The following is a 12,439-nucleotide window of genomic DNA, read 5'->3' as shown; positions in this document are numbered from 1 at the left end:
GTATGTACAAACAAGTCACAGGACTCCAAAGAATCATAGCATTTGATCTTTGAAAAACAAAAGTGTATGAATTCATGGTCCTATGAAAACCCTGAACTGCAAAAATTGTTTGTAGTGGGCTAGACAGACATTTGACAGATTACGTGCAAGTATATACATGTGTGGTTCATTATTTGACTGCCTTAGGAGACTGGTGTTTAAGTTGGCAGATCTACTTATTAAAAGCAAAGCTCTTTGGCAGGATTACAGAATGCCAGAAGGAGAAAGAGACCAAATGTTGAGGAAGAAAGAGAGAGAGAACATGTAATATGCAGAGAGCACGGGGAAGCTAAAAAGCAGACCCAAATGTGGTTCCAATTTGTTCTCTTGGGCTCAAGTTGATATCCATGCAGAAGGAAAAGCATAAAGTTCTCTGATTTCAATATGAGTTTAGTGTTTTGGAAAATACAGACTTTTCTTTCATGTTAAGTATGATTTTGTCACATGTTTGCAGCCTATCAAAAATCTTCACAAAGCACTGACAGTCCATGGCATATGTGGGCATTTTAATAGGCCCTAGAATTTCTTTGATTTCTTTGATTTCTTGATTAGCTTGATGCAAGATTACAGTGTTGATTCCCAGTACACGTTAAACTTCTGCATATAATTTGATGATATGTAATTTATACCTATTTTCATGGAAAAAACCCAAACCAGAACCCAACCCAGTCTTTATACCTAGTAGTTTAGAACTAAACTGTCCTGCAAGGTTTTGGAAGCAGCAGCCAAACAAGTCTGAGTATGTGTGTCAAGATAAGTTTACACCTGTGTTCTTTTGCACTTCTTTGCCCAAGTTGGGTCCATTCATAATTGCAGGCAACACAGATGAGAATATTCACTTGGTCCTTTGCATTATTTTTTCTTAGCTGAATGCCATTAAAATAATCATCCATCTTACTCTGTCTCCTGAGAATTCTTAGTTTGAGAGCAAGGTTTGAAGTGTGGGGAAGTGACTGGTGGAAGCTGGCTTATGTACTGAAACACAGGAAAAAGAGAAGCAGAAGGGCAGACTCTGCTGGGAAATCAAGAAGTACACTATTTAGAAAAAGAAATTGAAAATGACAAAACCTATGCAAAACCAAACCCACAAAGAAAAACAACAAAAGAAAAAACCAAACAAAATGTTTGCCTTTAAACAAGACCTGTATTTAGATAATTGTTCATACTGATCTCCCTGAAAGAGAGGCTAGGCTATTAGTGGCACATATACAATATTACAATATTAGAATCCTTTGAAAGGTAGAAGGCTCCTGTTTAGCAGTTCTGAATCCTGCATAAATTAAGTGCTTGGACGCAGTACAGCAAACCTTAGGTGAGTTACACCAGTTGTCTGCTGCATCTACCATTTTTGAAGAGCTTTATCTTGTAAAAGCCTCAGTAATGTTTTCTGATTATGCCACAGCTGAGCTAATTAGAATACAAGTTCTTCCAGCTTCCTGCACAAGTTTGGAGTGTTAAAATTAGAAGGAGAGAAAGGTGCTTGTTCTCATGCAGGCAGTTCTGTATGGAGTCATAAGCCTGTTAAAAAAATCAGGTCAGTGTAAAATTGATTCATTCCTGTTCCCTCTCTTGACAGGAAATTTTTTTTGGAGGAATTCTCCATCTCAGGGTCAAGTGCAACCTACTTTTCCTTTATTGCATGGCCCATATTTAAATAAATAAATTCTTTTAGAAAGATAAATGAAATGAGAAAGAGGTATTCTTTCCTAGTACAGTCAAATAAAGGTAACTGGGTCTTTATTTTGGCAAGATGACCAAGGGATTTATCTGGAGTACAGTCACAAGAACAGACATGTAAGACTTCCAGGTTTGGAGGGGGGGGAGGGCATAGTTTTGGGTAGTAGTTTTGTTTTGTTTTGTTCCCCCCACCCCAGTATAATAGCAGGAAAACAATCAGAATGTATCTGGTCTTTTTAAAGAATAGCAGCCAGTTGCTGACCATTGTGGAAAGCCATGCTCCTTCCAGCCAGCAGCCTTTCAGCCTCACAAACCTTTACCTATTTCATAAAATAGCTGGAAGACTTTTTCACATATTCAATCACCTCTTGTGAAAGTCAGGAATGTATTTTTACATTCCTTTATGTCATCCTGTAATCAACATTCTGAAACAACTGAATGATTGTAGCTTTAAACTCTCTCTATATGTGGAAATAGAGATAGATGTATATGTAGATAGTACCATTATATTTTCAGATACAGATGTGTTGGTTACAAGACCAGCTAACTTTCTTTGTAGTAGCAGAATGGTGGAAAAACTGTTTTGGGTTTTGTGTGTGTGTGTAATCTGTAGAAGGTCTGTATACTTTAGCGCATAAATAGATGAATTCAACAGATGAATATTTCTTGGCATGCTTATTTGAACACTCATTATTCCCAAAGTTCAAAGACACTCAACTTGAGCATTGATTCTGCTACCCATGAATTTTCTCTTGGGAAGTTGGAGAACATCACAGGACATTTCCCTGTCCTGGAGTAGGTCAGCGTAGGGCAGCTGTCTAGTGGCAGAGGCAGGGAAGGGAAGCAACAGGGCAGAGTGCTTCCTGTTCATCTCGAGTCTTCGTAAGAGGACATAAAAATTGCTCTAGGCTTCTTCTGTGGAAAAAGAGCTTTCATTTGATCCACCTGATTTAAATGATCACAAGGAATTTGTCAGTTCTTAACACAATGCATGTGTTGTTTGAGTTGACACAAACTCTTCTCTGCAGTTCAGGCCTTCCAAGACCACTTACAAAATACTTTATTTTGCAGTTTTTTCAGACTCTTCTGCTTGGTTTCACTCCTTCACAACACACTGCTTGTTTTCAAGAGGGACACATTTTTTTTGTTTTAGACCCCAAGAAGCTCTTTGACACTGTAGGGTCTCATGAAGGTTGCCAGAGAATATCTCTGATTTGTAGAGCTTAGAATTATGCTTGGGTTTTCTTAAAGAGAGGTTTTGCCTCCTCCTGTTAGTCTCTTTGCAAATGTATACTCCCAGTGCAGGCTGGGAAATCCTCTTCCATACCTACTTACTCTCACTATAGTTAATGTTTGGCTTGCAGACAGTGATGTAAAAGCATAGCCAGTTTTTCATGCTAGCTCTTCATTAGCACTGTCTTTGTTGTTATTTTCAATTCTTTTTTTACCTTTCCTATAAACAGATTTTGCGCTGTGTGAATTTCTGCAATGCAAAAATGCTAGACAGTATACAGATGAAGCTCTTTTTCCAAGTTGCAGTTAGCCAGCTGGTTGATACCCTCATTACAAAGTCTGTGAAATTCATTCACCACTTAAACTGCAAATGTCTAAATTAAAGTTAATTTGGCAATGGAGTATGAACAAACCAGTGGTTTCTGAAAGAGCTGTCTTTAAGTTCATGCATCAGGTATGTGTACATCATAGTTTATGATGACCTTTTTGTATAGCATCTTAATAGTGTGAAAAATATTGGAATGAGAAATCAACCATGATGTTGCTAAGCACAGAAATCGTGGCAGGTGTATGATATGGGTCAAAATATCCTATTACACACAGACTGAGAGCTTTCTTCTTCATCTGAAATTAAAGATGGTGGTGAGATTAACTCTCACCATCCTGTAGATCCAGCTCAGGACTTTTCTAATAATGTTGTTATTCCTGTATCTGTTTCAGATCAGCCTATTGTTTAATAGCTCTAAGGATTAACCCAGTTTTACTTTCTTATTAGATTGCATTTCAGCATTGCTGTATTTCTGTTGCTGTAGTTAGAGCCCTAAGCTTTCCCTTTTCCTTGAGGAGGAAAAAGGTTTGATTTTGAAATACATCCGTTTCCACAATAGAAGAGTTCTTCTGATGGTGGATTGCTGTTACCATTGTTTGATTTAATTTTTTTATCTGGCAATTGCTATATACTCATTATTTTTAACTCTGTGTGTACTGACAGATGTTTCCCATAATGCCAAGAAGATGAAGCTGTGTTGGCTTTTATCGGTGGCTTCTGAGAGAACTTAAATGTAAATTTTCCAGATCTAAACAACTTGATTTTTGAAGCATAGTATTACACCCTTTTTCTTGCAGTAGTGAAGAGCTTACTCTTTTCCTCTAGATTGCTTGCCTATGGATAGTTTGAGAGGGATTTGTTGGCAATTTTTTCCATATCATTTTTTCCACAGCAAAAAGATAGCAAAACAAAGTATTATTTCAGAGCAAAGCAACATTCTATCCTGAATTTTTATGTATGATGATTATGGAATAAAAAGATAATGTTTTAAATTATGCTTCTCAAGCAGAATTATCATGAACCAGTAATGGCCTCTCATGAGGTACTTAATGGTACCAAATAAAAGGAATCAGCTGCTGGAGTACCTTTACTAACTACCACCATGGGTTGAAGTTAATAAACTTGGAAGGTTAGTGCCAAACTTCAGAAGAGAATACATGCCACTGCTTTTTAGGTAAAACCAATTCCAGCATGGAAATTCACTCTATGAAGTTTTATATGATGGAGGAAATCATCTCATCATGTCTCTCCACTAGCTGGCCAGAACCAAAATTTTGAAGTGCCTCTTTTGCTGGACATCAGCATTTCTTTCGGTAAGAGATAGGCCACTGTCTCTGTCTCAGGTGACAAAGGTTTCTGGGAACAACTGAATATGTATTTCCTTCCCCGGTTGCTGGGAAGAACTCAGGAGCAAAGAATTCTCACATGAGGTATCAAGTTGAGCAGAAATAACAGAAAATTCAGGTTTGAAACGGAAGTGTAAGAGAAGAATATGAGCCTACTGGACAATAGTGTGTCCTTGTACAATCTGTATAATGCTTCGAGTAATAAATACCTCAACTGTTCAGTTTGGTTCTGTCTGTTGAGATCACTAAGCTTTGTGTGCTGAAATGGGCCAAATAGTTTCATGGGGAAAATGCCATGCCATCATGCAGGAAGAGACAAAAAGAAGAACTGAAATGGCACGTGAAGCCTTAGTTCTTTGTTGTCTTGAGTGCTTTACCTTGTGGTCTTGTTCTTCTAATGTACCCTTACTGATGTGTCTTTGTAATATAGCAGACATCAGAGGAAGCTTTGCTGCTGATTCCTTGTGGAGTGTAATATTAACTTACTGTGCATTAACTTACATATATGCTATTTAAAATAAGTTATGCCTTTACTAGTGTTTCATGGTTCCTTTAAAAAAAAAAAAAAAAAACAAAAAAGTCTGGAGTGCATAAGTTAATAGAATAACATCACTTTAGTATCCTTGGGAAAGATAAGGTGGACTTTGTGGGAAAGGCAACTGGCATCAATTCTAAGAGGTTGCTCAGTTAATTGTAAGACAAGTAAGGGAGGTTTTGTTTGCAGAGAACTATCACAAGTTTGTTCTGATTCTGATAAGCACTTCTAGGTACTGCTAGTGCAATCTTGATGCTTAACAACAGTAAACCTGAAGGTTGCACTGGGAACCTGATAAGTAGGTCACAAGGTGTAGCTGCCAGTAGAACATGCTGTTTGTCCTCACACTTGCACTATCCACACCATGCTTGAATATTCAGTGTCAGGTATTTTCCTTCCTGATACCATGTATGGTTTCATGTCAAACAACTGCCAGAAGCTGGAATAGTAAGTTTTTCATTGCCAGTTAATGTCTCTGAGAATTGAGCAGAATTACTCATTCTTGCATAGCTCAGCTCTTTACTGGCCCTGGAGCAGCAATTCTGAAGCAGGGGATGGAAAGCCTTTAGCCATGCCCTAAGCTCCAGACTGTGGCAAGGAGGTGAGGTGCACCTTTGCTGGAGACAGGCAGTAATGAAGCCCCAGTGCTGGCAGGCTTGGGGTTCAGCTCCAGTGGTGTGTCCTGGGCCTCCTCTGTGCTCCTCATTTAGTTGAGTGCCCTGCTCTACTTCAAAGCAGAAAGGCATCTTTTACTCCCTTCTTACTTTTTCTTTTTTTTTTTTTTCCCTGTTTCTGCTCACAGCTCTTTGAAAGAACAGCTGAATGAGCAGTTGATTTTCCCATCTCTTCCTCAGGCTTTTTTTTTTTTTTTGGGGGTGGGAGGGAGAGGGGCAAGGGGTGTCTTCTGCAGAACAGTTTATGCCGTATGTATGACATTACAATGTTGTGATCTGCATGCCAGAATATTGCACTTAGTTAATTTTTTTTTCATAAGTGTGGCAAGTTTTTTTCAGAATATGGCTGCTCATTTTCTCTAAATCATGCAAATACTAATTGTGAATAGTTGCAGCTATTTCAAATCCTAAATTCAGTTCTGGTTTGAAAAGGAGTGTTACAAAAGTTCACCTGTAGAGGGAAGCACTATACTGTCTTTACAACAGTCTTAACTACAAGCTGTTTTTTAAAAGTTAGCTGTGCTTCAGTTGAAGCCAATAAAGAACATCTGTTGTCTTATTTATAGCTCCTATTTCTAAGAAGTATAGTCTGTAGCAGATGAGAAAAGTGCCTGTCAGATCATAATTCATAAAGTTACTGAGGTTTAACCTGATAGAATATTATGTACAGAATTCCTTCCTAGTACAGACAGTATCAGTTCCCTTTCAACAGTTGATAGAAATAGGACTTCATGAAACATTGAATTAATAGGTGTGAAACATGATTAGCAGCCACTATTAAAGTTATTAAGTAAAAGAATAAAGTATTGTACACTATGTTGCTTCCTGGTTTTATTTTTCTGCTTGTTTCTGCAGCTAAACTTTACTTTAGCCAGACACAGCCTTCTTTTATTTCCTTTTTCTCCACTTTTTCTTTTGTCTTAGAGGAATTCTTTATTGATCAATGCAACAGCTCTGTGACAAGCATTCACTGTTGTGTCAGAGAAGGATAAAGAAACCCCAAATTTCTTTTGGGAGAATTTGTACGCTTCTTTCCCCTCTGTTCTCATAGTTGCCCCCTCTTCTTCTTAGCCCCCAAGAGTGCAGCTGATGCAACTTTGTAAATGGGGATGAACAGAGGATTTATTTCTCCTAGGCCCCCAGACTTCCTGCATATTGACCATGCCCATGATACTGTATCAGTCAGATCATTGCTTGCATTTACCTGCTGCTAACCCTGGAAGGTACCTGGGTGACTGGTCTCAGTTACAACATTGAGCTATACAGGTGACCAAGTGAATGTGTTTTCTTCCACCTATGTGTAGCCAAGTTAAAATGAAGTGACATTACTTTTTTGTTCCCACCCACCTACATTTAGTAGGTTGAACTATAAATGATCCGGTCAGAAGATACATATATTGGTCCTCCTGGAAAAATTACTGGCTGGCCTTATTCTGTAAAGTGTCACATATATTACAAGTTGTGCACATTTTTCTGCAGAATTCGATTTGAAATGCCCTTTTTTCAAGGTTGTAAGTGATGATGTCAGCACCTACCTCACATGAAGGATTCTGGAGATGTGTTTTGGGCAGTGCACTGGGATTGTCTGGAGTTCAGAAGTTCATGCTGCTGAGAACTCCTGCACCTGTCAGCCTGTTGGGAAAGTTGCTGTCATTGTGTGCAACTGATGTGGGATCACAGCAGAAATATGGATGCTTAAAAAAGCTTTTTGAAGTCCAGAAGTGTATTAGCAGAGTGCTGTTTATCCATGAGGGTTAAATGTTGTCCTTGAGATGCTGGATGAGAAAAGGTGTTCTGCTTTATTCAGGTGTCTTTGCATTGAAGACATGGGAAAAAGTGGAGTGTGACTGCTGATGTGATAAAACATTTTTTAGTATAAATCTGTATTTCCTTTTGTGACTAAAGTCTTTATCGTGTCATTAACAGAGAACATCTGAATGACGCTGTCACTTGTCCTCTAGTTCATATAATCATTCTGATGTAAGAAGTAGGCTGTGCTGTCTGCCTGGCACTGGAATTTGGAATTGGCATTATTTTCATCCATCTTCCCAATTGTACTCCAGTCACACAGGGTAACCACCAGGTATCATTTCCCAATTCCTTTTCATACCTCTGGGACCATTCATATTGCCTAAATATTGATTCCCAGACATTTGTCTTCCTCCATAAAAATGAGCTTCTTCTGAGTGCTAAGGCAGTGTGGGTCTGACCAGTCCTTTCTCTACTGCTGGAGTAGTCTATACCTCTCTTCAGTAGATCTAGTATTAGTCTCCTTTGGCTGCCAAGGCTTCTGTGGTGTTCTGAGTCCACAGTCTGCCTCAATGACATTCTCTGATAAAAATAAATAACAAACAATGGTAGAAAGACATATTAAGCCAATTGTAATGATGTGTCATACTCAGTGACACTTAAATCTCTCATATTTTTCCATTAATAGTGTTGTCTTTTAAAATCTTTTAAATTAAACCAGTACTGGAGAGGGTGGTTGAATTCTGAAGAGCTTTCTCCTGATACTTTTGTAATGCTTTTAATCTTTAGGAGAATCTAACTATGACCAAACTAAATTGTGACAGAGTCAGTAGGGCCTAAGAGAGGTAGAGAAGTATTTTTCTTCTCAACAATTGCAGCTGAATGTACTGTCTGTTTCAGTCCTCAGTTTATCCAAGACACACAGTAACATCAGCTTGTCTTTGCTCTCCCTTTCTTGCTTTTTTTCATCCTTGCAGAGTGCAAACCAGCTGAGTAGTTCTGAACACTCTGTTTGCTTGGGTTTTTTTGGTAAATGCCATTAGGTCTCTGAAATTAAAAATCATGGAATCACAGAATCTGCCGAATTGGAAGAGACCCATGGGGATCATCAAGTCCAAGTCCTGCCCCTGTATAGGGCCCCCCCCAAAATCACACCGAGTGTCATCCAAACACTTCTTGAACTCAGGCAGGCTTGGTGCTGTGACCACTTCCCTGGGGAGCCTGTTCCACTGCTCAACTGCCCTCTAGGTGTAAAACTTTGTCTTTATATCTAACCTAAACTTCCCCCAGCACATCTTCCTACCATTCCCTCAGGTCCTGTCATCAGTCACCAGAGAGAAGAGGTCAGCACCTGCTCCTCCTTCTCCCTTAGTGAGGAAGCAGTGAGCTGCCATGAGGTCTCCCCTCAGTGTCCTCCAGGCTGAACAGACCCAGTGCCTTCAGCCACTCCTCATATGGCTTTCCCCCTAAACCCTTTACCAGCCTTACAGCCCTCCTCTGGACACTCTCCAGTAGCTCTGTCTCCTTTTTGTACTGTGGTACCCAAGACTGCACTCAAGATGGGGCTGCACCAAGGCAAGATGATCTTCTAATCAGAGTGAATTTCTTCTCAGTATTTATTTGTAATTCCAGACTCATCTTCTGTCTTGGTCAGGCATTGAACAGAAAACAAAGATTTCTGTGCAAACTTTCTCCATAGTGTTTATGGTTTGGGGTTTTTTGTGGTTTTGTTTTGTTGGTTTTTTAGGTTTTTTGTAGGTTCTACTGAAAGGTCTGCACGAACTTGCTTTTTCCTAAGGATACAAAGAAACATATAATAAATCACAAAATGCCCTCTGGAGCAGAAGGCTGGAGCTTTGTGTCAGTAAGAGTTGTTTCACTCTGATGGGTTGTGAGGCTCATGTGGCCTTTCTTCCCCAGCTGAGGAGAAGAGGTGCTGAGGAGGCTGCAATGGCTGAGGCTCAGCATCTGGACCAGCTGCAACTGCAGGCCTGTGAGCAGCATCAGGCTGTGCCATCACCCATGCAGAGGCACTGTCTGGTTCTTTCCAGTGTTACAGGATCTGTAACTCGTGTTTCCACAGGCTTGGCTTTCGATGTGCTGTCAGGGCACTCTCCTGAAGCACTGATGTCTCTGGCCCAGGGGCTGCTATCAGGAGTACATGGGAACGCCTCCATTTGCACCACTGCATTTAAGGCTGTTTGGTAATGCCAAATTGCTCATTTACAGTGCTCCTTGCCTTGAATTTAACATTGCACACTAAAAAGTGATTAAATTCAGCATTTACAGATCGTCAGTGAAATTCAAATTCTGTTTCAGGAAGATGGGTAATAATAATGGAACATTTTTTTTTCCCATTTCCCACGTCTGGTAGAGTACATAACCGTGGAAACAGCAGCATTTCAATCAAGAAACCAAGGTCCCACATATCCCAGAATTTTACTAGCAACCATGTAAGTTGAACTTTGTGGGAACCCCTGCACTATCCACAACTTGTCATACATTATGCCACTAATAGTGCCAGTGGTAAAAATATTTTATGTGATTGATCAGTGAAGGTTTCTTAACGTTTTGCTTTCTTATCTTGTTGGAGGTACTTGCTTGACAATTGCCCTTTCTTTCCCATTTCTTCTTCTGCATTAATTAATACGCTTATGTTTATTACCGTTAGTTTCAGTCTGGTCAAACCATTTGTTTGAACATACTGTATGACTTCCAAACAAGTACACGTGTAAATCTGTGAAAGCTGAGCTCACCATGTTAGTGGAGGGAGTTACCTGCATAGAGGATATCTGCATGCACATAAGGCAGTTACAGTCATCTTCAGACTTGAGCTCTGAATTATTAGACTTTTCTGTAGACCTGGGTTGTTAACAAATACAGCATGTATGCACACACTTCAGTACCATTTCTGAAAAAAGAACAGCATGCATGGAGTAATCTTGACTCAAGGATAAATTCAAGAAATATTAGTATATAGTATAGTACCCAAAAAACATTTAGAAATTAAACTCCTCTTCATGGTGTTTATTGCTACATTTTAAGTTTGGTTCTTGGTTTTTTAGTTTTGGTGGTTTTGTTTGTTGATTGGGGTTTTTTGTGGGGGTCTGGATTGGTTTTTTTTCATATTAATTTTCATTCTTCTAGCAGTAATGAAAGATTTGGCTCAGAAGCATCTGGAGTCAAATTCCAGCATTAAATTTCCACTTGTCGTTGCCAGGTACTAACTCTAAAATATCTCCCTTTACTGTGAACCCTTTCAAAAGGTGCAGCTGTGTTCTGGTTTCGTCTTGCACTTTGTAGCTCTGTTGGCAACCCTTGAGCATAAGGTATGCTCTCATCGCCCACCCCTTGCCTCAGAGCTGTTCAGGCCTGTCTGTACTGGGGAGAGGGAAGGGTTCACAGATTGGAGTGAACCCGGGCTTCTGGTTCATCTCATTGGTTCTCAGTGTGGCAAGGTAAAAATAGAGCTAGTGGAAAATCCAGCTTTTATCATGTGTCATCAGAAGCTTCCTTATTAGCCTGAGACCCACTACCAGACGTGTCACTAGAAAGAGGATAAGAAAACTATATGACTGCTTTTCAAAACCTCAATATTTCGGACAACATATAATTTCCAATAAAACTAAAGCAAAATTTTGGAGGAATATGATTGCTTTAAATGAAAAGCTGATACTGGATTGTAGCAAAGGGATCTACAAAGCTGCTCAGATTCTTAAGAATGGATTTCTTTCTCCAAACCTGTGTGCCATTCTACAGAATACTTCAAAACAAAAGATACTTTCAAAACCAGGTACTAAATGCAAGTTGTGTGCGGGCCTTTGTTCTCTTTTACTGAAATCATTGTGTCTGAAAAGTTTTCCTTCCCCTCTGTAGACCTTAATATTCATGCTGAGTTTTCTTTTGGAACACCTAATCTAGAATCATGACTTCCTAAAGGATACCTTGATATTTTGGCTCAGGAGTAGTATTGGGGTTTTTTTCCAAAATTAAGTGTAGTGTTGTTCCTTGGTTTATCCTCTGCCATTATCTCTCAGCATTTTGAAATTGAGGGGCATTTTTCCCAAATTTGTCTTTGTTCTGTCTAAATGTTACAAAGTGTCTTCAATTCTGCCAAGTACCATTGAGGTTTTTAGTTGTTGTTTTTTGTTTTGTTGGGGTTTTTTTGCTTGTTATTTTTTTTTAGTTTCTTGTTTTTTTCTGACTGGTAATGCATTTCGTGAAGCCTTTTGCCTTTAAATGAACATAGTTTTCTATTTTGTGTGGAAGCTTGGGAGTTTAAAGTAGAAGTTATAATGATGCTATTAGTTAATTATATTGGAGATGGCACAATGAGTAGAAAAGCCTGGAACAGGTGGGACGTGAAGTGATTTTCATTTGTTTCATCTCCTACATGATGATGAAGTGAATGTTTTTTTCAATTTTGCTGAGCACCATAACTGTGTAATTTAGATGTTTTTTCCTGTCATTGCTCCATTTAAGTTAACTGCAGGTTTTCTACCTGCCATTGTGTGTGTGTCGGTGTTCTCTTACTGTAGAGCTTATACTCACCAGTGTGTGCGTAATACTGAGAGGAGAATATCCTGAGTTTTCAGTCAAACACATAAGTATTCTACAATTTTTGTATTTATGGAGTAGATTTTCATTAATTTAAATACTTTCCTCATATCTAAAAGTTCAAAATGTCTCTGGTAGGCAGCAATTTCCAGTTTTGGAGAAAATAAATGGAGTACAGGGAGGAAGAGGTATCAGAAACCCTCTGAACTCACAGCATTTTAGTGTTTTTCCAATTGCATTGTTTAGGGTAGCAAAGCAATGTAGGTGTATTCTAGATTTTTCATAAAGGTGAATGCATAGC

At 39.0% G+C, this 12,439-nt stretch overlaps 1 protein-coding gene across 2 annotated transcripts in view; it reads left to right on the top strand.

The window, feature by feature from the left end:
• Positions 1-12,439, top strand: part of PIK3R1 (phosphoinositide-3-kinase regulatory subunit 1) — a 60,307-nt gene that overhangs the window by 18,122 nt on the left and 29,746 nt on the right. Inside the window, exon 1 of one of the 2 annotated variants that reach the window (XM_071731852.1) lies at positions 11,103-11,374. The exons of the other annotated variant lie outside the window; for it this stretch is intronic. Within the exon in view, the coding sequence (XP_071587953.1) occupies positions 11,230-11,374 (145 nt within the window). The 5' untranslated portion in view covers positions 11,103-11,229. Of the gene's footprint in view, positions 1-11,102; positions 11,375-12,439 lie in introns of those variants that run through there. 2 annotated transcript variants of the gene reach the window in all.

The sequence above is a fragment of the Heliangelus exortis genome, chromosome Z (genome assembly GCF_036169615.1).
Source record: "Heliangelus exortis chromosome Z, bHelExo1.hap1, whole genome shotgun sequence".
Taxonomy (NCBI): Eukaryota; Metazoa; Chordata; class Aves; order Apodiformes; family Trochilidae; genus Heliangelus; species Heliangelus exortis.
Note: the sequence above shows the minus strand (reverse complement) of the source record. Positions and strands in the feature narration are given on the sequence as shown.